The 27,530-nt window shown below is 47.6% G+C and overlaps 1 protein-coding gene across 1 annotated transcript in view; it reads left to right on the top strand.

The window, feature by feature from the left end:
* LOC147665210 (spermatogenesis-associated protein 1-like) overlaps window positions 1–27,530 on the top strand; it is a 349,586-nt gene that overhangs the window by 265,653 nt on the left and 56,403 nt on the right. The window contains exon 10 of the mRNA XM_086949670.1: window positions 13,394–13,572. Coding sequence (XP_086805796.1) covers window positions 13,394–13,572 — 179 coding nt within the window. The remainder of the gene's footprint in view (window positions 1–13,393; window positions 13,573–27,530) is intronic.

The raw sequence follows: 27,530 nt of genomic DNA, 5'->3' as shown, positions 1-27,530 counted from the left end.
ACTCTGAAGCTCCACTCTGCACTCTGAAGCTCCACTCTGCACTCTGAAGCTCCACTCTGAAGCTCCACTCTGAAGCTCCACTCTGCACTCTGAAGCTCCACTCTGAAGCTCCACTCTGAAGCTCCACTCTGAAGCTGAACTCTGAAGCTGCACTCTGAAGCTGCACTCTGAAGCTGCACTCTGAAGCTCCACTCTGAAGCTCCACTCTGAAGCTCCACTCTGCACTCTGAAGCTCCACTCTGAAGCTCCACTCTGAAGCTCCACTCTGAAGCTCCACTCTGAAGCTCCACTCTGCACTCTGAAGCTCCACTCTGAAGCTCCACTCTGAAGCTCCACTCTGAAGCTCCACTCTGCACTCTGAAGCTCCATTCTGAAGCTCCATTCTGAAGCTCCATTCTGAAGCTCCATTCTGAAGCTCCACTCGGAAGCTCCACTCGGAAGCTCCACTCGGAAGCTGCACTCTGAAGCTCCACTCTGAAGCTCCACTCTGAAGCTCCACTCTGAAGCTCCACTCTGCACTCTGAAGCTCCACTCTGAAGCTCCACTCTGAAGCTCCACTCTGAAGCTCTACTCTGCATTCTGAAGCTCCACTCTGAAGCTCCACTCTGAAGCTCCACTCTGAAGCTCCACTCTGAAGCTCCACTCTGAAGCTCCACTCTGCACTCTGAAGCTCCACTCTGAAGCTCCACTCGGAAGCTCCACTCGGAAGCTCCACTCTGCACTCTGAAGCTCCACTCTGAAGCTCCACTCTGAAGCTCCACTCTGAAGCTCCACTCTGAAGCTGCACTCTGAAGCTCCACTCTGAAGCTCCACTCTGAAGCTCCACTCTGAAGCTCCACTCTGAAGCTCCACTCTGCACTCTGAAGCTCCACTCTGAAGCTCCACTCTGCACTCTGAAGCTCCACTCTGCACTCTGAAGCTCCACTCTGAAGCTCCACTCTGAAGCTCCACTCTGCACTCTGAAGCTCCACTCTGAAGCTCCACTCTGAAGCTCCACTCTGAAGCTCCACTCTGAAGCTCCACTCTGAAGCTGCACTCTGAAGCTCCACTCTGAAGCTCCACTCTGCACTCTGAAGCTCCACTCTGAAGCTCCACTCTGAAGCTCCACTCTGAAGCTCCACTCTGAAGCTCCACTCTGAAGCTCCACTCTGAAGCTCCACTCTGCACTCTGAAGCTCCACTCTGAAGCCCCACTCTGAAGCTCCACTCTGAAGCTCCACTCTGAAGCTGCACTCTGAAGCTCCATTCTGAAGCTCCATTCTGAAGCTCCATTCTGAAGCTCCATTCTGAAGCTCCACTCTGAAGCTCCACTCTGAAGCTCCACTCTGAAGCTCCACTCTGAAGCTCCACTCTGAAGCTCCACTCTGAAGCTCCACTCTGAAGCTCTACTCTGCACTCTGAAGCTCCACTCTGAAGCTCCACTCTGAAGCTCCACTCTGAAGCTCCACTCTGAAGCTCCACTCTGAAGCTCCACTCTGAAGCTCCACTCTGCACTCTGAAGCTCCACTCTGAAGCTCCACTCGGAAGCTCCACTCGGAAGCTCCACTCGGAAGCTCCACTCTGCACTCTGAAGCTCCACTCTGAAGCTCCACTCTGAAGCTCCACTCTGAAGCTTCACTCTGAAGCTCCACTCTGAAGCTCCACTCTGAAGCTGCACTCTGAAGCTGCACTCTGAAGCTCCACTCTGAAGCTCCACTCTGAAGCTCCACTCTGAAGCTCCACTCTGCACTCTGAAGCTCCACTCTGAAGCTCCACTCTGCACTCTGAAGCTCCACTCTGCACTCTGAAGCTCCACTCTGAAGCTCCACTCTGAAGCTCCACTCTGAAGCTCCACTCTGCACTCTGAAGCTCCACTCTGAAGCTCCACTCTGAAGCTGCACTCTGAAGCTGCACTCTGAAGCTGCACTCTGAAGCTGCACTCTGAAGCTCCACTCTGAAGCTCCACTCTGAAGCTCCACTCTGCACTCTGAAGCTCCACTCTGAAGCTCCACTCTGAAGCTCCACTCTGAAGCTCCACTCTGAAGCTCCACTCTGAAGCTCCACTCTGCACTCTGAAGCTCCACTCTGAAGCTCCACTCTGAAGCTCCACTCTGAAGCTCCACTCTGCTCTCTGAAGCTCCATTCTGAAGCTCCATTCTGAAGCTCCATTCTGAAGCTCCATTCTGAAGCTCCACTCGGAAGCTCCACTCGGAAGCTCCACTCGGAAGCTCCACTCGGAAGCTGCACTCTGAAGCTCCACTCTGAAGCTCCACTCTGAAGCTCCACTCTGAAGCTCCACTCTGCACTCTGAAGCTCCACTCTGAAGCTCCACTCTGAAGCTCCACTCTGAAGCTCTACTCTGCACTCTGAAGCTCCACTCTGAAGCTCCACTCTGAAGCTCCACTCTGAAGCTCCACTCTGAAGCTCCACTCTGAAGCTCCACTCTGCACTCTGAAGCTCCACTCTGAAGCTCCACTCGGAAGCTCCACTCGGAAGCTCCACTCTGCACTCTGAAGCTCCACTCTGAAGCTCCACTCTGAAGCTCCACTCTGAAGCTCCACTCTGAAGCTCCACTCTGAAGCTGCACTCTGAAGCTCCACTCTGAAGCTGCACTCTGAAGCTCCACTCTGAAGCTCCACTCTGAAGCTCCACTCTGCACTCTGAAGCTCCACTCTGCACTCTGAAGCTCCACTCTGCACTCTGAAGCTCCACTCTGCACTCTGAAGCTCCACTCTGAAGCTCCACTCTGAAGCTCCACTCTGCACTCTGAAGCTCCACTCTGAAGCTCCACTCTGAAGCTCCACTCTGAAGCTGCACTCTGAAGCTCCACTCTGAAGCTCCACTCTGAACTCTGAAGCTCCACTCTGAAGCTCCACTCTGAAGCTCCACTCTGAAGCTCCACTCTGAAGCTCCATTCTGAAGCTCCACTCTGCACTCTGAAGCTCCACTCTGAAGCTCCACTCTGAAGCTCCACTCTGAAGCTCCACTCTGCACTCTGAAGCTCCATTCTGAAGCTCCATTCTGAAGCTCCATTCTGAAGCTCCACTCTGAAGCTCCACTCTGAAGCTCCACTCTGAAGCTCCACTCTGAAGCTCCACTCTGAAGCTCCACTCTGAAGCTCCACTCTGAAGCTCTACTCTGCACTCTGAAGCTCCACTCTGAAGCTCCACTCTGAAGCTCCACTCTGAAGCTCCACTCTGCACTCTGAAGCTCCACTCTGAAGCTCCACTCTGAAGCTCCACTCTGAAGCTCCACTCTGAAGCTCCACTCTGCACTCTGAAGCTCTACTCTGAAGCTCCACTCTGCACTCTGAAGCTCCACTCTGAAGATCCACTCTGCACTCTGAAGCTCCACTCTGAAGCTCTACTCTGAAGCTCCACTCTGCACTCTGAAGCTCCACTCTGAAGCGCCACTCTGCACTCTGAAGCTCCACTCTGAAGCTCCACTCTGAAGCTCCACTCTGAAGCTGCACTCTGAAGCTGCACTCTGAAGCTGCACTCTGAAGCTGCACTCTGAAGCTGCACTCTGAAGCTGCACTCTGAAGCTCCACTCTGAAGCTCCACTCTCCACTCTGAAGCTCCACTCTGAAGCTCCACTCTGAAGCTCCACTCTGAAGCTCCACTCTGAAGCTCCACTCTGAAGCTCTACTCTGCACTCTGAAGCTCCACTCTGAAGCTCCACTCTGAAGCTCCACTCTGCACTCTGAAGCTCCACTCTGAAGCTCCACTCTGAAGCTCCACTCTGAAGCTCCACTCTGAAGCTCCACTCTGCACTCTGAAGCTCCACTCTGAAGCTCCACTCGGAAGCTCCACTCGGAAGCTCCACTCGGAAGCTCCACTCGGAAGCTCCACTCTGCACTCTGAAGCTCCACTCTGAAGCTCCACTCTGAAGCTCCACTCTGAAGCTCCACTCTGAAGCTCTACTCTGCACTCTGAAGCTCCACTCTGAAGCTCCACTCTGAAGCTCCACTCTGAAGTTCCACTCTGAAGTTCCACTCTGAAGCTCCACTCTGCACTCTGAAGCTCCACTCTGAAGCTCCACTCTGAAGCTCCACTCTGAAGCTCCACTCTGCACTCTGAAGCTCTACTCTGAAGCTCCACTCTGCACTCTGAAGCTCCACTCTGAAGGTCCACTCTGCACTCTGAAGCTCCACTCTGAAGCTCTACTCTGAAGCTCCACTCTGCACTCTGAAGCTCTACTCTGAAGCTCAAATCTGAAGCTCCACTCTGCACTCTGAAGCTCCACTCTGCACTCTGAAGCTCCACTCTGAAGCTCCACTCTGAAGCTCCACTCTGCACTCTGAAGCTCCACTCTGAAGCTCCACTCTGAAGCTCCACTCTGAAGCTCCACTCTGAAGCTCCACTCTGCACTCTGAAGCTCCACTCTGAAGCTCCACTCTGCACTCTGAAGCTCCACTCTGAAGCTCCACTCTGCACTCTGAAGCTCCACTCTGAAGCTCCACTCTGAATCTGCACTCTGAAGCTCCACTCTGAAGCTCCACTCTGAAGCTCCACTCTGAAGCTCCACTCTGAAGCTCCACTCTGCACTCTGAAGCTCCACTCTGAAGCTCCACTCTGAAGCTCCACTCTGAAGCTCCACTCTGAAGCTCCACTCTGAAGCTCCACTCTGAAGCTGCACTCTGAAGCTGCACTCTGAAGCTGCACTCTGAAGCTCCACTCTGAAGCTCCACTCTGAAGCTCCACTCTGAAGCTCCACTCTGCACTCTGAAGCTCCACTCTGAAGCTCCACTCTGAAGCTCCACTCTGAAGCTCTACTCTGCACTCTGAAGCTCCACTCTGAAGCTCCACTCTGAAGCTCCACTCTGAAGCTCCACTCTGAAGCTCCACTCTGAAGCTCCACTCTGAAGCTCCACTCTGAAGCTCTACTCTGAAGCTCTACTCTGAAGCTCTACTCTGAAGCTCCACTCTGAAGCTCCACTCTGAAGCTCCACTCTGAAGCTCCACTCTGCACTCTGAAGCTCCACTCTGAAGCTCCACTCTGAAGCTCCACTCTGAAGCTCCACTCTGAAGCTCCACTCTGCACTCTGAAGCTCTACTCTGAAGCTCCACTCTGCACTCTGAAGCTCCACTCTGAAGCTCCACTCTGCACTCTGAAGCTCCACTCTGAAGCTCTACTCTGAAGCTCCACTCTGCACTCTGAAGCTCCACTCTGAAGCGCCACTCTGCACTCTGAAGCTCCACTCTGAAGCTGCACTCTGAAGCTCCACTCTGAAGCTGCACTCTGAAGCTGCACTCTGAAGCTCCACTCTGAAGCTCCACTCTGAAGCTCCACTCTGAAGCTCCACTCTGAAGCTCCACTCTGAAGCTCCACTCTGCACTCTGAAGCTCCACTCTGAAGCTCTACTCTGCACTCTGAAGCTCCACTCTGAAGCTCCACTCTGAAGCTCCACTCTGAAGCTCTACTCTGAAGCTCTACTCTGCACTCTGAAGCTCCACTCTGAAGCTCCACTCTGAAGCTCCACTCTGAAGCTCCACTCTGCACTCTGAAGCTCCACTCGGAAGCTCCACTCGGAAGCTCCACTCGGAAGCTCCACTCGGAAGCTCCACTCGGAAGCTCCACTCTGAAGCTCCACTCTGAAGCTCTACTCTGCACTCTGAAGCTCCACTCTGAAGCTCCACTCTGCACTCTGAAGCTCCACTCTGAAGCTCCACTCTGAAGCTCCACTCTGCACTCTGAAGCTCTACTCTGAAGCTCCACTCTGCACTCTGAAGCTCCACTCTGAAGGTCCACTCTGCACTCTGAAGCTCCACTCTGAAGCTCTACTCTGAAGCTCCACTCTGCACTCTGAAGCTCTACTCTGAAGCTCCACTCTGCACTCTGAAGCTCCACTCTGAAGCTCCACTCTGAAGCTCCACTCGGAAGCTCCACTCTGCACTCTGAAGCTCCACTCTGCACTCTGAAGCTCCACTCGGAAGCTCCACTCTGCACTGTGAAGCTCCACTCTGAAGCTCCACTCTGCACTCTGAAGCTCCACTCTGAAGCTCCACTCTGCACTCTGAAGCTCCACTCTGCACTCTGAAGCTCCACTCTGGAGCTCCACTCTGCACTCTGAAGCTCCACTCTGCACTCTGAAGCTCCACTCTGAAGCTCCACTCTGAAGCTCCACTCTGAAGCTCCACTCTGCACTCTGAAGCTCCACTCTCCACTCTGAAGCTCCACTCTGAAGCTCCACTCTGAAGCTCCACTCTGAAGCTCCACTCTGCACTCTGAAGCTCCACTCTGAAGCTCCACTCTGAAGCTCCACTCTGAAGCTCCACTCTGAAGCTCCACTCTGAAGCTCCACTCTGCACTCTGAAGCTCCACTCTGAAGCTCCACTCTGAAGCTCCACTCTGAAGCTCCACTCTGCACTCTGAACGGTCAGACTCCAAAAATCGGCCCTAATCACAATAGTATTATTTCACCTGCGTGAATATAAGTCTTTGAAATTCTGGCCAGTGGTAATACACACAAGTAATATAAAATTGTTGTTCCAAAGAGCATTAAATGGAAATAAAACAAGTACCAGACCCATTGACGCCTGCACCTTAAAAGTGAAACTGACTGAAGCAAGCACCAGGGCCACGTTGAAAAAAAAAGCCACACACATTAGATGCAGTCAAGGCGCGCTCACGAGGTCAGAAGGCACTCCACATGAACAACTACCAGACACATTGACGCCTGCACTTTCAAAGTGAAATGAAACAAAGTGAAACTGACTAAAGGAAGCACACGGCCCATTAGATGCAGTCAAGGCGCGCTCACGAGGTCAAATCTCCAAAGGAGAAGCTCGTGACAGCCTGACTACAGCAGAAAAAGCTCGTAACAGTCTGATGTCCACAATATTCCCAGAAAAGTGGCAACATAAGTTGTCTCGCATAGACAGCAAAAGCTTCGCTTTTGCTTTCGTCTAGGCGAGACCTAAAAAGGGTCTATTCACTACTCTTCAGAAAAGAGAACTATCTCCTGTTTTGCTTGCATGGACTAACTCATCCCAGGCTAGTTCTTGAAGGGAATATTTGCATTTGACTACTGTCTGCTTGTAAGCCTGCCTTTGGCTGCCACAAGTCTCTTGTCTCTAGGGTCCCGTTTTATGTCTATCTTCTGCTGCTGAAGGCACTTCGAACAGGCCCTATCAAATCATTTCAGATGTTGACTGCCCACATGGATTAAGGGTGAAGTCAATAATTCCTTTGCTTTACTCGTGATACCCTCGAAAGCTAGCACAATAACCTTCTCGAGGGCCTCTGCATCAAAGAGTAGCTTTAAAGGCCACTGGGTCTACCTGGGTCCAGTTTAGTTGCCTACCTTGGTCACCAAAGAGGAGCCCACTAGGGTCACCCCCACATGAGCAAGTGATGCCAATGAATCCTTCATGTTCCATGGACTAGGGGTTATGGTCACTAAGTGGGCTGAGGATAATATTAAAGTCAGCGATACACAAAACAGGGGTGCAGAAACAAAGATAACATTAATATTAGAGGGTTGGGACAATACTAGGGTTAGGTGAGTCCACCAACTTCTCAAGATCAAGGATCAAATTATGAGCTTCCAAAAACATTCTGAGCTCAGAGCCTTCCTTGGAATGAACAAAGTGGAGCCCCTCTGTCACCATACATCTGGGCTTGGTGGCATCAGTCAATTAAGGACACTCACAGAGATTACAATTAAAATCCCCTGCTATCACTATCACCTCTTTACCCGCCCCTCCAGCCAATTCGCTCCATGAGATCAGAGAGGAGCTCAAGCATTGAAGACTAGAGGCCCCATCAGATCCTCTTCTAGTATTATAAATGTTACCAACAGAATAGGAGACACTCCTGGGGCAGATACAATCAGCCACTGCAAGATCATAAAACGCCAAAGAAGATAGTGCCACGATCCCAGGATTATTAAAAATTTACCACCACGCAGTCCCCTGACCAGCTTTTGTGGCTGGTGACAGGCCCCTCTTAACTCATATGCATTAGAAAGTAAGCTCTGGGCCTGGCAAAAAGTTTCCTTTGCCAGGTCTCAATGGTAGTTTAAAACTGCACAGCCAGGCTGCAACGGCAGACTTGAGAGATGTTTTAACATACCACTTAACTGGGTGGCACAATCAGTGCTACAGCCCCACTAGTAGCATTTTATTTACCGGTCCTGGTACAGGTAGTGCTACTTTACTAGGGACTTACAAGTAAATTCAATATACCAATTGGGTGTAAGCCAATTCCACAATGTTTTTTCTTAGGAAGAGAGCACAAGCACTTTAAACTGCTGAGCAGTCCTAAAGACAGAAAATACGAAGTCAGCAAACAGGAGGGCTGAACATCAGGGATAAAACCACACCAAGGATGCTAGGTCTGAATATCGACATCCAAGGCTGACTCACTCATACTATCTTATAACGGCTTCCGACGGATTTCTGTAGAGAGAAAATGATTCCTCCGTTTTTTTTCATCTAGGAAAATCACTGAAGCAGTGAGCTACCATGACCCCTAAAGCCCCAATCACCATCTGTCTAGACCTGCAGTTGGCATTTCACTAGGGCTAGAGGTCAGCTCTTTATTGGATTTCGGGATGCTAGACCAGGGCACATCATTGGTGATTAGTTGAAAAAGGTCTATAGCTTAGTCAAGGCTGTGAAACCTAAGGTTATATTTCTTTACAAGGATATGGCCTAAAAAATATATTTATAATGAATCATAATTTCCATTATTTTTTAGAAAATGTATTATTGTTGTTATTAGATATATCAAAAATGGAAAATACTTTTAACAATGTAATATAGACATGTATTAATTCATGGTCATGATGATCATTATAGACAGTACAGAGTAAAAACATGAGACACAAATGATGATGGCAAGGCGGTAGTGAGACTACGCGTGTTTCGGCGAGGTCGCCTTCATCAGGTCACCGTCTTAGTGTACTGTAACACCCATTAGAGGATGTCATTTCAGACTGCGCACTGTGATATGTAGGTATTCCGATTGCAGATGTATAAAAATTTAGGGTACAGGAGACTGAACTGTAGTTTGGCGTAAAAGCGGAGCTCTGAGCATGTGGCTAGGTCTACTTAAAGGACATCACTGTTGTATGTATCCTGTGTTAGAGAAAGGTGTCACCATGATATGGTGCCGATTTATGTTTTTTTTCCAATTGTGTTCAAATTCAGAATTAAAAGTGCCCTCTATTTTGGAATCCTGGTATGGCGAAATGTAGTTTATATAATGGAATTCGTTTAGCTCTGTATACTGGATGAGCTACAATCCAAAGCACATGATATTACGGTAGTGCAAGACGATATGCTTGTAGAAAAACAGCACAATAGGGAATCTGAAAACAACTGCCCAGGCTCGCAGGACGAAAACACATCATTGGTGATTGCATGATTACCCTCTTCCTGCTTTTCATCTGGAATGTCACTGATGGGTACAAATTACTCCATCTTGTGGAGTGGAGGGGTCAGGCGCTCTTTCAAAGGCCACGGGTTACGCAAGGGACCCAACCGTGGTTGTTGAGGGCTTTTACTCCTGATGTCCCATGGCCCGACCTACTATGGATCCTGCAACTGGGCCATGTACCCCTTCTGCACTTGGCTGCTCCCTCGGGGCGGGAAGTGTAGATAAAGTTAAGTAAACACAACTCATAAGTATAAGAAAAAGAAGCATTCCATTTCTAACGTTACACATGCAAAGGAAAAATAACATCCAAGAGCAATAATTCAATTCCCTTGTAGTCGAGGCTCTAGTAGTTGTAAGGCAATTCTGTGTCCCACCTTCTACCTTATAATGTGGTCAGGGTTATTCCCCATTTACTAATAACTGTATCCAGGGGATGCTCACTAATAGGCTGTACTCAAGATTTGCCCTTCTACTCTTCAGGAATTAGTCAAAATGCCTATGGTGCCACAGCACTGTTTGCAGAGAGTCCACTAGGGCTCCATAGGCCCATATCTAGTCTTACCCATTCCGTCTGTATGGAAACTTTAAGCGGTGCAGTCAGTGCCCTCTCCGTGGGTGCTGACACATCTGGATCCTGTTCAGCAAAGTCCGCTGACCGGGGATAACCGCTGCAGCAACTGGCAGGCACAGGCTCTCTCCTTCGAGCTGCACTGCTGGCTTTCCACAGCGATCAGAGCTACTCCTGCTTCTCAAAGATATGGTACGTCACTCTTCCCCTCCCGGGAGGATCGGTAGATTCAATCCTCTGGCTTCTGACTGGAGCCCATTGAGGGTGTGATGACTCATGTGGTGTCCTTTGTGGTCCTCGGGGGTTCATTCAGGGGCAAACCTTGATGTTCAGACCGGACCCTGCGCTCCCCACAACCCCCCAGTCACAGCACAAACTTTCATCCGACCACAGTGATACGTGCATCAGTAGGTTAATCCTGGACTCTCATCCCTTCTCTTTATGATTCCTTTATCAGCCCCATCTCCCTACTGAGATGTGTCCAGGCCATTCCTTGTGATCAATCACTGAATCAAAGAGCAACCTTTTTTAGTGTAAAGGGAAAGTCTATTCCTCCCTTCCTATAGTGTGTGCCCCAGCCAGCTCACTGGAATACATCACTCCACAAATCTGTCTGGGGAGATTAGTCTACTCCTCATATCTTCACCAGGTAAGCCTGGGCTTCCCAAAGTGGAACCCAGAGTCCTCCATGTAACGTACCATTGCAGGCACACTTTACTTCCAGAGTACTTTCACCGCACACATGCTCCCTAGTACTGTTATCCCCATTTATTGTGCCACTACAAACACACATACATTCAGCACACACCTTCAATCCATGTGCATTGGTCAGTTCTGTACCCTTTCTGTATTGTACAAGGATGTGCTATTTGCGAACACACACACTTACCATGTTGAATCATTTGAATTAGACACATCTTTTCATATATTTACCTATTTAAACATTCCTTCCATTATCACTATATTTACTTGTTCCTCACCAGAGGATGCGCTTTGCTTTTAAAGTCATGAGCTTGTGTAAGTGAACGACATTTGCAGGATGTTGCTTTTGTATTGACTTCCTCGTTCTCTCTCTGGTATTTGCATTTGTGGGTCTCTTCCATTGTGTCTCTTTTACATTGCACAGCACAAACTAAACAAACAGAATACTTGGAGCTAGAAGAGCTGGTTTGGTCAATAGAAACATATTTCTGAGAAGCACTTTATGGAAATTCAGGACAGTGACGGAAACACAAGCTTTCTTAATCTGGGCCACCTTTTTGTGCGGTGTGGAATTTCCATTCATTGGTTGTGTGCAACGGTCTTTGGCTGTGCTTAGCTGCGTATCATTAATAGAGATGTTTTAAGGCATGGGCAACAAGGGCTCTGGCCGTGGGCCCCAGCCTTGTGGGGGAGGCTGAGGAGGGTTGTGTGATAGAGACAGCTTTTTTCTGCAGAGTGCCTCGCCCTGATGACTTTGAATAGTTCCTAAACTGATTGTTGTAAATATCGTTTTCCTTTAATTTATTTTTAAAGTAGGTAATGTGAGAAACTCTATTATAGACATTTTCCAGACAAATGTTGGGCCCGAATCACAAAGGTAATCTAAGACCAAACGTCAAAATTTATGAGTTTGGGAATTCACAAATGGCATTTACAAGTAGTTTCTTCCCAAATGGCATTCACAAGTGGTTTATTTATGTCCACACTCAGGGCAGATCTCCCCCTGAGTGTGGACATAAAGATAGTATTCGTAAATGCCCTTTGTAAATTCCCAAAGTCGTAAACCAAACTTCTTAGTTTAACTATGTTAATCAGGGCCTTGTGTTTGTCTCCTGCAACTTCCATAAAAAACGCTTCTTCTAGATCAAAACAGGACCTTACATATGAGAAATGGGAGGTGTCACAGAGATTATTTGTAGAAATATTAGTGGGCTGGTGCTGTGCTACAATATTGAAAAAACATCACTATCCATGAATATTAGATGTGAATACATCTAGAATTTGGAAAGGGGGTGGTGCTGTTGCTGTAGTGTACTCATGAAACTGTCAAGAGTTCTATTTGCCAAAGGAGAATTATGAGTGTGATTTGAAAACTGTTGCTGGGTGAAAGGGATGAAGGCTGGTAGGTACAGCAACGCTTGTCTACATAGAGCTTATCAATGCAAGCAATGTGCTCTTTTGGATGTATGGAGTACAAGGCCACATTCCATGCATACAATGGGGTATATTTACAAGGGGATAGTGACACCAGAACATCACTTTTAGCGATGTTCTGGTGGAGCTATGCCCTTCTTCATGTTTACAAAGCGGCACTAAGGCACTTTGAGTGGCTTAACTCAGCCTTGTAAATACAGCCCCTTTGCATGCATCACTTTGGGTGAAAGGGGCATGCAATCGGTCTTTCTGTGGGCGTTCCACTGCAACACCCATTGCTTTTTTATGTTGCCCCAGATTTACAAGGATGTGCTAATATGAGGTACAGCCAAAAACGAATGCCAAGCAATAACAGGTGCTAGAATGGTGCAAGGAAGAGCAATACTTATTCCACCTTGTTTTTGCTTTTTCTATGTGTGCTGCATTCTGCCATTAATGTTTTTTTATGTGAAGGTAGGGACACCTTCCTGCACATATACAATCATTAACTACAACGCAGGCAAGGGTGCCTGCGTTAGCACTATGCTGCTATTTTTAGCGCCAGCGCTAGTGAAAGCACAGTGGTGCACCATATTGTTGTAAATATGGTGCATCCCCGCATTTCGTAGATGGCAAAGCGTGGCCCTGCTAAATTTGGTGCAGCGCTGCGCTCCCTCATTTCCTTGTAAATACGCCTCAATGTCTTTTTGGAATGTTGGTGTGTGGTTTCTCAAGTGGCAAGTACTATTGTGAGCTCAGTGCTGGAAAACTACTGCATATCTGTGCTATATTTGGTGTATGCAAGGTGGTTTGTCTGCTGTGATGTGGTGCTGCCACTTGTTCTGCAGCATTCACAACTGCTTGAAGGCAGCCCTTTGGGCTTTTCACCTTTTGAAATAAAATATTCATTGCACCAACTTAGCTTTAGGGGCACTATATGTTTTAATCACAGTAGGTTCACTATTCCAGATGGTAACGTGCACAGAAGCTATGATTCTTTTTTAAGGCCACTTCTGTTGCAGCATGTAATACTCCCCCTAATATTTTAAGTAAATGTGAGGGTCTTTTATGTTACTAAATACTGTGGGTTGCAAGTCGTTTCTAATTGCTCTCATTTTGAGGAGATTAGGCAGGTCGCACATGGAGAAATGCCGATATATCAGGGACCACTCGGATTAGCATTTGGATAGATTGATAATTATTTCCTATTGCCATTCGGGGGGTGTAGCTCGCATTCTATCACTGAAACATGTTTTACTTATTCTGTACACTTTTTAAATGGACTAATGTATTTACTAAGACATCCTCCCCTTTATCAGTAGCAAAGATGTGTTTTTTTCCCTCTTAGCTCGTGACGCTTGGAAAAAGAAATACTTTGAAACAAAGAAAATGACCGCATTCCTGGAAGAAAAGGTAAACAAACTGCGGCAAGAACTGGAACTGTACTACCAGAAACTGCTGACGCAGCTGGAAGCCAGAGATACCAGAGAGCGGTCAAAGCACCCGACCCTGGCTCTGAAATCCAAGGTACGCTGTCTTCCTGCCTCTAGAGCTTGCCCTTTACTCCCTATGTGCAAAGGCCACGATTTCCAAACACACGCCCAGGATGAACAACTTCTGTGTTGAGAATGAGCATGTGGTTTCCTGTGGTTGCTGATTCATAGCAGCCGATTTTCCGACCTTGCTTCATTTGTTTTTGTTTTTCAGTTTGTTTGAGGCGCCAGAGTAACCCAAAGGAAGTCTGCCAATTTTTGAGGCCTCCGATTTGTTAAATAAATAAATAACAAGCTCAAACCGAATGTATTGGTTACAACATAGTTATTTTTTTTAAATTGCATTTAGCAGGTTGCCCTGAGCACACTGTGTTAAAATCACCCAGGCCTCGTTCCTCGTAGCGCTGTCACGCATTGAATAGCACGAATAAATGCCTGCACACTAATAAAGAACACAAGCAAAAAAAATATGAAACCTGACAGTTTAATCGGATAAATGTGTGTTACACATTTATTAAGAAAGGTACCTTGGAACAAGGAATCTTACTGCGTTGCCTGCGTCAAAAGAAAAGGGCAGGAAGGCACTGTATCCATGAGATACTGTGCATTCCTGTCTTTTCCCCCAGCGCTGGTGCACAATCAGTCAGTCAATCATGGGTTTGTAAAGCGCAGCTATTCACCCGGGTGGGTTTCAAGGCGCTGGGGAGGAGGTTGAGGGGGGAGTGCAGGTCCAGGATGTTCAAGGAGATCCGTCAAAGAGCCAGTTCTTGAGGTCCTACGTGAACTTGGAGAGTTTTGGTGTTTGGCTGAGGTGGAGCGGGAGGGTGTTCCATGCCTGGGCCACGAGGAAGGAGAAGAAACGTCCTCCTGTTCTTGTCTCCTTGACGCGAGGCACTGTAGCAAGGGAGAGCTGGGCTGTTCAGAGGGATCTTTGGGGTGCTTGAAATGTGAGGCAATGATTTATGTATGCAGGTCCGGTGCTGAGGAGGGCTTTGTGGGCGTGGGTGAGAAGCTTGAAGTTGATTCTCTGCTCGATGGGGAGCCAATGTAGTGTACGCAGGTGTTGGGTTATATGGCAGTGGCGCGGTAGGTTGAGGACTAGTCTGACGGAGGTGGTCTGAAAATTCTGGAGTTTTCGGGTGAGGTTCTTGTTGATTCTGGCGTAGAGAATGTTGCCGTAGTCATGTATGCTGCTGATGATGGCATGGGTGACGGTCTTTCTGTGTTCGAGGGAGATCCATTTAAAGGTCTTTCGTAGGAGTCGGAGGGTGTGGAAACAGGAGGATGAGACAGTGTTGATTTGGCGGTCCATCTTGAGTTCGGAGTCCGGGATGATTTTGAGGTTGCGTGCGAGGTCCGTGTGGGTGGGTGGGTTCCTGGGGGCAGGGGGGCCACCAGGTGTCGTTCCAGGCATTGGGGTGTGGGCCCATGATGAGTACTTTGGTTTTATCTGTGTTGAGTTGTAGGCAACTGGTCTTTATCCACTTGGCAACTGCTTCCATTCCTTCTTGAAAGCTATGTTTGGATAAGTTGGGTTCATTGGATAGGAAGAGGATGAGTTGAGTGTTGTCTGCGTAGGATACAATGTTGAATCTGTGGGATGTGACGATTGGGGCGAGCGGGACCATGTAGATGTTGAACAGGGTGGGGCTGATGGAGGATCCTTGGGGAACTCCGCAGGTGATCGGTGTGGGATCCAAGAGGGAGGGTGCAGTGCGTTATACCGGAGAAGAAGGAGTGGATCCAGTTGAGGGCTTTGTCCTTGATCCCTGCATAGTAGAGTCTGCTTGATAGGGTGCGGTGCGAGACTGTGTCGAAGGCTGTGAAGAGATCCTGCACAATGGGCACCTTTGCACAAGGAGCAAGTGTGTCTGCGTTGTAGGACACCTTCTTGCACAAAAACAATCATAGGAGGTGTTTCCTCTTTCTATGTGTGCTGAAGAACACAGGACACATAGAAAGCGGAACAAGCATTGGAAATGCAATAGGGCTCGCATTTGTTGGAGTTGGAGCTGTTGGCGTTATAAATGCAATAGATATGCCCTCTCTACCTTAATAAAAAAAAGAACACCATTTGTTTTTATGTAGTACACCTGCAATGGTGCAGTAGCGCAGGGAGTGAAAATGGAAGTTCCGACGCCACATTAAAACGAGAAGTGTTGTGAGGGTGCAGTACCATAGGCTGTCACTAGGTGCCCCTTGGGACCTCTTTTAGGCACATATGTTGTCAGGCAAAACATCGTGTGATAATGGGCTGATTGTATTTTTTTCCTCCAGCCCATGGCTAGGTGTGCTATGTAAATAAAAGCAGTTTGTAAAGGAACAAAAAAATTAGCAAACCAGCAGTGGCCTCATGAGTGGTGGCGGCCTGCCAGCAGTGTTGTAGAAGGGGTGTGAGGGAGGCATGGGGAGATTAAGGGATATGAAGCAAATGAAAGCATTGTTGTGGGAGGGACAATGGGGAGGCCCGGGAGATAAAGCAGTGCACGGTAATGATGAGATAGAAGTTTCACTACACAAGTAAACAGAACAATTAATAGTAAAGAGGCAGGCCAACTAAAAAAGAGTTCTATCTCAACCTGAATAGTAAGAACACATGTAAAAGGGGCAGTCCTCACGGGAGGATGCAAAATTACAAAAGAAGGGACTACTAAGTGTATTCACCAATGAAATGCCAGCATTTTTAAAGGACAGCATCAGGAACCAATGACAAAATTTATGTTTTTCAAGCCCATAGCCTAGCTACAGCATATCTCGAAGAGACAGTGCAAGCACTGCTTAGGCAAGACCTAAAAAACTACTAGAAATAAGGATATTTCTCCATGTTGCGCCTTCCTAACGCCACCCGTGGGGTAGCGTTATAATCTGACACATTGCCAGGTTTATGATTCCTCGTAAATCTGGAAATACTTCAGATTCCATGGGAGTTGTGTGGGAACACCCACAGCAACACCCATGGAACGTCCCTTTCACGCAGTGCTCTGCATGAAAGGGGCACATATTTACAAGGCCATGTAAAGCCACATAAAGTGGCTTTGGCCTTGTGTGGCCTTGTAAATATGCTGCGACACATTGCACCTCTGGAGCGTCACAAAAGTGATGCTATGGCGGTGCAAAAGGGCTGCTAGGTTTCATAAATGAGGACCTTAGTTAATTGACAGACCACAGTTTTACAATGTGGAGACTGTGAGGTGTACCTTTGCCTGCAGTACTCATTGCCACTCCAATATATCATTGCCCTTCTTGTTGAAGTTTATTGCCTGGTGTTAGTTACACTTCCAGACACCTTTATGTATATGAGACTGACCTTCTGCAGTAAAAAACTCCAACCAGAGGATAACCATCCCAGAGGGAGCTGAGCTCTGTGATGTTCAACATGTAGCTATGTTGAGGGTGTGCTTTAAGGTCCCTGCCATTCCTGTATATCACTACCAATGCAAGGTATTCCCTTCTTTGCATGACTGTCATTAGACACCTAATGCTCCCTTAATCACAACAAACATCAGGAGCCGTATTATGCAATGCGCTGCATTTTCCTTGTTAACACCGGGCGCACTTTTCAAAAGCTGCGCCCGGCTCTAACAAGGAGAGCGCCTCAAATTATATTGAATGTGCTGCTTTCAGGGCAGCCGTGAAGTCGTGCTGCCCCGGGGCAGCGCATTCAAGTGAAATACAGTGCAGTTTTGAAGCAGCTGCTCCGTGTTTCCCTGCCTCTTTACTATTAATTGTTTTGTTTACTTGTGTAGTGAAACTACTATCTCATCATTACCTTGCCCTGCTTTATCTCCTGGGCCTCCCCCTCGCCCCTCCAACAACGCTGCTTCTATTTAAATCATATCCCTTAATCTCCCCGTGCCTCCCTCACACCACTCCTACAACACTGCTGGCAGGCCTCCATGAGGCCACTGCTGTTGTGCTTGTTTTTTTTGTTACTATACAAACTGCTTTTATTTACATAGCACACCTAGCCATGGGCTGGAGGAAAATCAAACAATCAACCCATTATCACAGGATTTTGAGCCTGACAACAGACATGCCTAAAAGTGGTCCCAATGGGCACCTAGTGACAGCCTATGGTACTGCACCCTCACAACACTTCTCGTTTTAACGTGGCATCGGAACTGCCATGTTCATTTCCTGCGCTACTGCACCATTGCAGGTGCACTACATAAAAACAAATGGTGTTCTTTTTTTATTAAGGTAGAAAGGGAATATCTGTTGCATTTATAACGCCAATAGCTCCAACTCCGTGTGGAAGCAAAGGAGTTAGGTCCTTGATGGGACTGAGGGATGGGGCTAGACCATGTAAACTGTCAAGAACAATAAAGATGCCCACACCCTCTTATCTTGATATGGAGCTCAATCAATAGAAACCAAGTGCAACTTTATGAAACCTGGTAAGGTACTTTTATTTATACCTATTACTCTCGTCTTTTTGAATTATTTTTTTATAAGAACTTTTGTTTTTTGGCAAAAATAGATACACATTAACACACTGTCCTACAATTAAACAATTTTTCCAAGTCATGTGGTAGGCTAGAACGTACCTGTGATCCGAACTGGATTCAGGTACACGTTTGTACAACCCACGAGATGTCCGTATATTTCTTTACATTCACGGCACACTGCAAGTTAAAAACGGGTACCTGTGAGTTTACGAGGAATTATGTGTACTAACACCGTGATAACACTGGCTGGTTTTAAACGAACTAACCTGAATGTGTGTACCTCCAGGGATCACTTGCTGTCTTCATTCAAAAGGCTCCCACGCACATATGGTCATTAAAAAGGGGTAGAGACTTCCTTGTCCCTAGGCATTGTGGAGGTAACTTGTAAGGATGGGGTTCTTAAAACCTCATTGTACAAGAAAAAGACTGATAAGAATACCATCTTGCACCACAGGAGCTACCACCCCAGGAACTTAAAAGCCAACTTACCTTACGGGCAACTACTGCGGATACGCAGAAACTGCACTGAAATTAGCGACTATGACCATCATGCAGAGACATTTTGTCAGGAGATGATCCATAGAGGGTACCCAAAGAAACTCCTAAAACACTCCTACAAAAGAGCATGATACACTCCACGTGAATGCTTACTAGAGGCAAAGGAAAAGAAAGAACTCGACCGTCTGGTGTGTGTGACCACCTTCAGCCCTGACACACACAGAATGAGACAAACGATCTTGAAGAATTGGCATGTGTTAGAAGGATTGGAATGCCCGTTTCCTCGACCGATCTTGGTTACAAAAAGAATAGAAGCATTGGACAGCAAATCGTGAGAGCGAATCTGACACAGCCCAAACCTAAACATGACATTCTGAGCTGCTGGAATATGAAGCCGATCGAAGGCCATCATAGATGCGGCAATTGTGTGGCGTGCTCTAGCACAATTGAGGGGAAAGAATTTGAACACCAGGGAGTCAAGTGGAAACATACAGGGTTTTCCAACTGTAAGACCAAGAACGTTGTATACGTGATAATGTGCCCGTGCCATAAAATTTACATTGGCAAAACAAATCAACAAGTAAATCTACGCATCAGCCAGCATAGGTCCCGGATCAAGAAGAAGATTCAAACTGCGCCTATGGTAGAGCACTTTATGGAAAAATCTCACTCTGAACATGAGTTCAAATGGACAGTACTCTTCACAATAAGCACAATGCAGCGCCCGACGGAGGTCGACAGGGTGTTACTTCAAAAAGAAGCCTACTTAATCTTGAAATTTAATAGTACATTGACAGGTTTGAATACCATGTCTGAACTATCTAGACTGTGATGGTCTTGTAATTTGCAGTGGCAATATAAAGCATGATGTGTAAGATGATTCTTTGCCCCGGGTTCTAATATCAATAAAGGTGCTTGGTAATTATTTCTTCACCAGAGATGACATAGTGAGAGGAATAAATATCGGGTTTGAACTAATAGGGTCCATCCGTGCATAATAATGATTTGGGACTACATGTCCCACAATGCCTAGGGACAAGGAAGTCACTACCCCTTTTTAATGACCAAGATGGCAACCGCTCTCTGCTATTCATGTGAGTGGGAGCCTTTTGAATGAAGACAGCAAGTGATCCCTGGAGGTACACACATTCAGGTTAGTTCGTTTAAAACCAGCCAGTGTTATCACGGTGTTAGTACACATAATTCCTCGTAAACTCACAGGTACCCGTTTTTAACTTGCAGTGTGCCGTGAATTTAAAGAAATATACGGACATCTCGTGGGTTGTACAAACGTGTACCTGAATCCAGTTCGGATCACAGTTACGTTCTAGCCTACCACATGACTTGGTCACATATACCGACAACAAGCGCTGGACTCACCCGGCCGTTTGTCTGATGATTAGGTTGTGTTATTATTCTTTCAAATAGGTCTTCCCACTGAAACTTAGCGCCAGCACCAGCAGGAGATCGTATTTCTTCAGAAATAGAGAAACAGGGTATGGGGCTCATTCATAACGCTTGTGCCACATCTATATGGCCGTGCAACAATTTTAATTTCTGTTTGACTAGGTCGATTCATTTTATGACCACAACCTCCTCCCTTCACAAGGCGTCTGATGATGCGCAGTGAGGTAGGTGGATTCAAGGGATTTTTACCCAAATCACTTTACATTCTTCCAGCAAAACGAGTGTAAAGTTTTGACATAACTTATGCTTCATCCATTTTAGATCTGAAGTTTGAAGCATCGTCCCCCAGGTTTACGTAACTAAATACGCACTGCCTGAAAGATACAGGTACTTTCCCTATCATTTTCACGAATATGAGATGGTATAAACTGAGGCAATCAGATTCCCAATAAAACTTTATTATTTTTGTGTCCCACACAGACAAATAACAAAGCCCTGATGAGGGTTCGAAAACGTGCCATTCGAACCTGAAACGCGTCGGCACACCCACAAGAGCTAGTAGTATCATTGAGTGATTTACTGAGATTTATACACTTTGTCTTTGCTCTTGTTTGCACTTTGCTTTGTTTTGTCTACAAGTATGAATTCATTTTGAAAAAACTTATGAATTGTTTGTTTGTAATGTCTATTGTTCTGTGTTACTGCGATATCGTTTTAAATTTGTTTTCCCTTTGAAAAATTGTTTAATTGTAGAACAGTGTGTTAATGTGTATCTATTTTTGCCAAAAAATAAAAGTTCTTATAAAAAAATAATTCAAAAAGACGGGAGTAATAGGTATAAGTGGAGAAGTGTGGCTCAGGGGTTAGAGGCGGCAGACCCGGAAGCTAAGATCGGCCCTGGACCAGGGTTCAATTCCCCGCCTCGGCGGGTCTTGGGCTCAAAAATTCCACTGACTCGATAATTCTCGCTCCGGTGCCTTTTCGACTCACGGGTTCACACTCTGCGACTCTGGGCAATAGCTTGCTTAATCTCCACAACGGCCCCTTGCGGCGGGATGCCTGACTTTCACCTTGTGGATACCCTGCCGGGGTTATCTCACAGGGGTATACCAGGACGGGTTCCCTAAGCAAGCGCCGGGAAACCCACTGCGGGTAGCTGTGCGCTATATAAGCTCAAATACATTTACATTACATTTACATAAATAAAAGTACCTTACCAGGTTTCATAAAGTTGCACTTGGTTTCTATTGATTGAGCTCTATATCAAGATAGGAGGGTCTGGGCATCTTTTTTGTTCTTGACAATAGCTCCAACTCCAACAAATGCGAGCCCTATTGCATTTCCAATGCTTGTTCCTCTTTCTATGTGTGATGTGTTCTTCAGCACACATAGAAAGAGGAAACACCTCTCATGATTGTTTTTGTGCAGGAAGGTGTCCTACAACGCAGACACGCTTGCTCCATGGTGCAAAGGTGCCTGCGTTGGCGTATGGCAGCCCATTGTGCAGGACCTCTTCACAGCCTTCGACACAGTCCCGCACAGCACCCTATCAAGCAGACTCTACAATGCAGGAATCAAGGACGAGGCCCTCGACTGGATCCACTCCTTCTCCGGTAGAACGCACCCTCCCTCTTGGATCCCACATCGATCACCTGTGGAGTTCCACAAGGATCCTCTATCAGCCCCACCCTGTTCAACATCTACATGGCCGCGCTCGTCCCATCGTCACATCCCACAGACTCAAAATTGTATCCTACGCAGACGACACTCAACTCATCCTCTTCCTATCCAACAAACCCAACATATCTAAACATAACTTTCAAGAAGGAATGGAAGCAGTTGCCAAGTGGATGAAGAACAGTTGCCTACAACTCAACAAAGATAAAACCAAAGTACTCATCATGGGCCCACACCCCAATGCCTGGACTGACACCTGGTGACCCCCCTGCCCCCAGGAACCCAACCACCCACACGGACCACACACGCAACCTCAAAATCATCCCGGACTCCGAACTCAAGATGGTCCGCCAAATCAACACTGTCTTATCCTCCTGTTTCCACTCCATTCGACTCCTACCAAAGACCTTTAAATGGATCTCCCTCGAACACAGAAAGACCGTCACCCATGCCATCATCAGCAGCATACATGACTACAGCAACATTCTCTACGCCGGAATCAACAAGAACCTCACCCGTAAACTCCAGAATGTTCAGAACACCTCCGTCAGACTAGTCCTCAAACTACCGCGCCACTGCCATATCACCCAATACCTGCGTACACTACATTGGTTCCCCATCGAGCAGAGAATCAACTTCAAGCTTATCACCCACGCCCACAAAGCCCTCCACAGCACCGGACCTGCATACATATATCACTGCCTCACATTTCACGCACCCCAAAGATCCCTCTGAACAGCCCAGCTCTCCCTTGCTACAGTGCCTCGCTTCAAGGAGACAAGAACAGGAGGACGTTCCTTCTCCTTCCTCGTGGCCCAGGCATGGAACACCCTCCTGCTCCACCTCAGCCAAACACCAAAACTCTCCAAATTCACGTAGGACCTCAAGAACTGGCTCTTTGACAGATCTCCTTGAACATCCTGGACCTGCACTCCCCCCTCAACCTCCTCCCCAGCGCGGTGGATACGCACTGACTGAATGCAGTGGGAACGTTGTTTGGAATGTAAGGCTCAGTGATTAATATGTCCAGCAGTCACAATAGAATACCGCTCGCACCTCGCTGTATACTCTGTCTTGTTTAACTGCAATTGCTCATTTGCACACTGCCTATTTTTAAACCATCTCCCCACTTACTTTGCCTCTTCCTGCACTTTCCGCCTGCACTCCGGTCCACCATGGGGCTCTCCCGATTGTTGTGGAGGGTGCAGGCTCACGCATGCAGGCAGTCTTTCCTCGCTGGCAGTTGGGGGCGGAGCACCGCGATTAGCGCTGTTTCTCTGCCTATATCTGTCAATATGCTTTTCCTTCGCGCTGTGGACACGCACTGACTGAATGCAGTGGGAACGTTGTTTGGAATGTAAGGCTCGGTGGTTAATATGCCCAGCAGTCACAATAGAATACTGCTTGCACCTCGCTGTATACTCATTTTTAACTACAATTGCTCATTTGCACACAGCCTATTTTTAAACCATCTTCCCACTTACTTTGCCTCTTCCTGCACTTTCCGCCTGTACTCCGGTCCACCACGGGGCTCTCCCGATTGTTGTGGAGGGTGCAGGCTCACGCATGCAGGCAGTCTTTTCTCGCTGGCAGTTGGGGGCGGAGCACCCCGATTAGTGCCGTTTCTCTGCCTATACCCGGTAAATCGGGTATCTGGGAAGGCGGGAGGAGGAGTCGCTGCCATAATCAACAAAAACTTCAAATTTACCACCATGACCCCTCTCACACTTCCGGAGGCAGAGAACATGGTCATAAAACTAGACACGGATACAGGTTCCTTGGTGTTGGTCCTGATCTACCGCTCCCCTGAGGCAATGCCTACCTTTCCCACGTCCTTAAGTGAACAAATGGCCACGCTAGTGATAAACTGTGCAAAGGTGCTCCTGGTTGGGGACCTGAATTATTGGTTCAACGACGTCTCAAGGGGTCTTCATGTAGCCGAACTATCCGAACTCCTATCCAATCTGAAGTTAGTCCAACATGTACACAATCCCACTCACGAAAAGGGACATATTTTGGATCACATCTAGACCCATAAAATCTCACTCTCCATACCACAAATCTCCCCTTGTATTTGGTCAGATCACCACCTGATACAATTCACAACTACTTCCAGTGGCTTCAAAAAGCCCACTCCATTGGTGGGGGGTGCAACTAGAAAGTGGAATTCCTTAAACAAATCGGATTTCATTAAACTCTGGAGAACTCTGCACCCACCTTCTGTCTGGATGTGAACTCCATGGAGAGAAAAGTCACAGAGTGGCTATTATCAGCCAGCAATACTCACACCCCTATCGTCAAATTTTCCTGTGCCCGCCACTCTGAGGCGCATAAATGGTGTACCATTGACCTTAAAAAACAAAGACTCGAGCTGCGCCAAATGTAGAGAAAATGGAGATTAAGATACTCAATCGAAGACAGGGAACAATTTCTCACCTCCCGTAGAGAATACAAAAAAGCCATCCTGACCACTAAAACGTCTTATTTCTCCACAAAATTACTTAATGCTCACAACAAATCCAAAGAAATTTTCAAAATCGTGAATGATTTATGTAACGACATTAGAACCTAGCCAATTCAGACCCCACTCAAGAACTCTGCAATTCCTTGAACTGTTTCTTTCTGGATAAAATCTCTGCCATTATAGCTAGCCTCCCCAATACTACCAACTGGGAAACACTTGAAGATATCTCAAGAAATCATAGCATACTGGACACCCTCCAACCCATCTTTCCTAAAACACTATCAGAACTTATGATCTGTGTCAAATCAGGATCACCTGATGACTGCTGTCCTCCGCACGTTTCAAAAGAGATATTAACCGCCCTGCCTCAGAGCGTGCCTCCTTTTCTCAATGAATCCCTCGCCCAAGGCAAGGTCCCTAGCGCCTTCAAGCATGCAACGGTAGTCCCCTTATAAAAAAAACCAGGGGCGGACCCCAGCAACCCTGTCAACTACCGCTTTATCTCCTTTCTCCCCATTCTGGCAAAAATACTAGAGGCCCATGTAGCCAGCAGCTGTGTGTCTAGATTCATTGAATGCTCTGGCTATTTAGAGCCAAACCAAGCTGGTTTCCGTCCGGGGCATTCTACGGAGGCGGTGATCCTCGCAGTCCTGGACACCCTTAGAGCAAATGTAGAAGGGGAAGACCATCAAGCTCTGGTGCTCCTGGATTTGTCAGCAGCGTTCGACACGGTCGACCATACCATCTTGTTGAACCGTGTCGAGCAAGCAGGCCTGCGCTGCCCCACACTTGTATGGATCGAATCCTTCCTTGACTACCGCACTCAAGCAGTCAGGCTTGGGAATTTCACTGCCCCCAAGCTTACCTCCACTTGTGGGGTCCCACAGGGTTCCTCTCTGTCCCCGCTGCTCTTCAATCTATATTTTGAGACCGCTGATTCACTCACTAAAAAACAGAAACATCACTGTCTTCAACTACGGAGACGATCTGAAGATCGTATTCCCTCTTGGCTCCCCCAATGCTGTAAACGAGTTCCAATCAACGTTGGATGGACGTGAACCACCTGAAACTCAACCCGGGCAAGACAGAGCTGGTCCTGCCTGGGAATAGCAAGAATAGCTGGGGCACACATTTCTGGCCGACAGAACTCGGGCCTCCCCCCACCACTTCTCCCTCCGTGAAAAGCCTAGGGGTCACCATCAATGCTGGCCTCTCGCTTCGTGGACAGGTGGGCGCCGGGATTTCCTCCAGTGTCCACCAACTACGGAAAATTAGGAAAATCGCACACCTGCTGACTTATTCAGCTTTAATTCAGGTAGTGCATGCACTAATACCCTCACTGCTCGACTTTTCAAATTCTATCTACCTTGGTCTACCTATCCGTCTGCAAAAAAGACTTCAAATGATCCCGAATCAGGCAGCAAGACTGATTCATAAACAACGCAATTGGTTATCAGCCAGACCTGGTCTGGCACAACTCCACTGGCTCCCGATAGCCCAACGAGTAGCCTTCAAGACCGGCTGCTTAGCCTTCAAGGCTCTACACGGCAAATGCCCCAGATTCATCAGCAGCATGATCACCAAATATACTCCACGGCCTAGTGTCCGCTCAGCCCATCACTTCCTGCTCACCAATTCGTCCTTCAGACGGAAATGTCAGGGAGGCTGCCGCTTCTCTCACCTGGCCCCCAGACTCTTGAACTCCCTTCCCTTGGCACTCAGAAGCTGTAATAACCTATACAGTTTCAGAAAGGCTTTAAAAACATGGCTATTCGAGCAAGCCTATGCCTAGTAACTCGGCTGCAATAGTCTCCAGTATCCAGCGCCATGAAACCGAAGGGTGTACGCGCGCTTTACAAGTGCTTATTAACATAACATAACATCTGTCAATGTGCTTCCCATCGCGCAGCGGACACGCGCAGCGGGGGCGCTGCTGGCCGCCAAAGGCGGACAAAAGGCAAGCCCGTCTGAGCCCGTCCGCGGCCGACCAGGGCCAGGGGGCATGCACCATGTCCGTGCTTCTCTTTGCTACTCTTCAATGGAGCTTAAATCCCTTCAGAGAGTATGGCCCATCTACCCAGATACCGGCAGAACACTAAATACTCTTGAGATTCTGTCCCCAAAAAATACTACTTACTGCACCACCCCCACCTTCCTGCCCGCACGCCACGCTACCCACTAGCCTAAGGGTTACCCTCCCTAAAACTTCACCTCCCTCCACGAGGCTCACTCAAGACCATCTGTCTATATGGTATCTCAACCCTCGCTCTATGATCAAGAACCAACTAGAGTTCTTCTATTTTCTTGACTCCATCAAGCCAGACATACTGCTCTTTGTGGAAACATGGCTAACAACCGAATCCACTCCGGACATTCTGGCCGCTATCCCAGACAACTACTATGTACTCCAGGCCAATGGGCCTGAGGGCAAGGAGGGGGGGGGTGGGTTGCGGCCATTATTTCCCAATCTCATGAATTCACTTCCCTTACCACCTCAAAAATCCCCTCTGTTGATATCCTTTTGTTTAAGCTTGAATCCAAAGGTTCTCCTTTTACATGTGTCCTATTATACAGACCTCCTTCCCACATGCCTAATTTCCTCCAACTATTCGACACCCTGGCAGCAGAGCTGGCGATCAATCATGCCAGAATCTTGATCATAGGGGAATTTAATTACTGGCCACACGACCCGCGTGAAAGCCCCTGTTCGAAAGATTTCTCTGATTTACTAAATGGCATGAACTTCACCCAGCATATCAAAGTAGCCCCCCATATAAAGGGACAAACCCTTGACTAGGTCTGGACTTCTAACCTCGACATCACCGACTTCCAGATCTCACCCTGTACCTGGTCTGACCACTTTTTTATTGCCTTCTCCATTCCTATCTCCTCTATCACTAAAGCCCCCACCCCTGATCCTCCCTTGACCAGGAACTGGAGTCAGGTCAATATACCAACTCTTTGTACATTTCTATCCACCTCTATGCCTTGCACTTCTCAGCCCACCGAACCCCGGGTCTCACCACACACTCAGGCTGAAGACCTCAACGACTGGTTGGTCCTGGCAAGAGACAGGTTCGCTCCCCTGAAAAAACTCAAAAAGAAGAGGCCCCACGACGCCCAGCATTGGTTCTATAAGGACCTCAAGGATAGGAAACTTGCCTTGCGCCAAACCGAGCACAATTGGAGACTCAATTATTGTCCCCTTAAAAAATCCATTTTTATCTTAGCCTTAAAAAACTACAAAACTGCCATTCTTACAGCTAAAACTGAATACTTCTCCTCAAAGATCTTGGAATCTACAAGTAAAGTCAAAGACATCTTCTCCATTGTGGACGAACTTGTGAAACCCAACCGTGTCACTGTCAAACCCTTGCCATCACAATCCCTCTGTTATTCTCTTAACACTTACTTTATCGATAAAATCCCCAAGGTCGCCTCTTAATCTGTTCCTGGTTACGCTCCCTCCAACCCCTCCCTCATCGCTCACTTCCCTTT

This window comes from Lissotriton vulgaris, unplaced genomic scaffold, assembly GCF_964263255.1.
Source record: "Lissotriton vulgaris unplaced genomic scaffold, aLisVul1.2 SCAFFOLD_423, whole genome shotgun sequence".
Classification (NCBI taxonomy): Eukaryota; Metazoa; Chordata; class Amphibia; order Caudata; family Salamandridae; genus Lissotriton; species Lissotriton vulgaris.
This window is presented reverse-complemented; position numbering and strand designations above follow the sequence as displayed.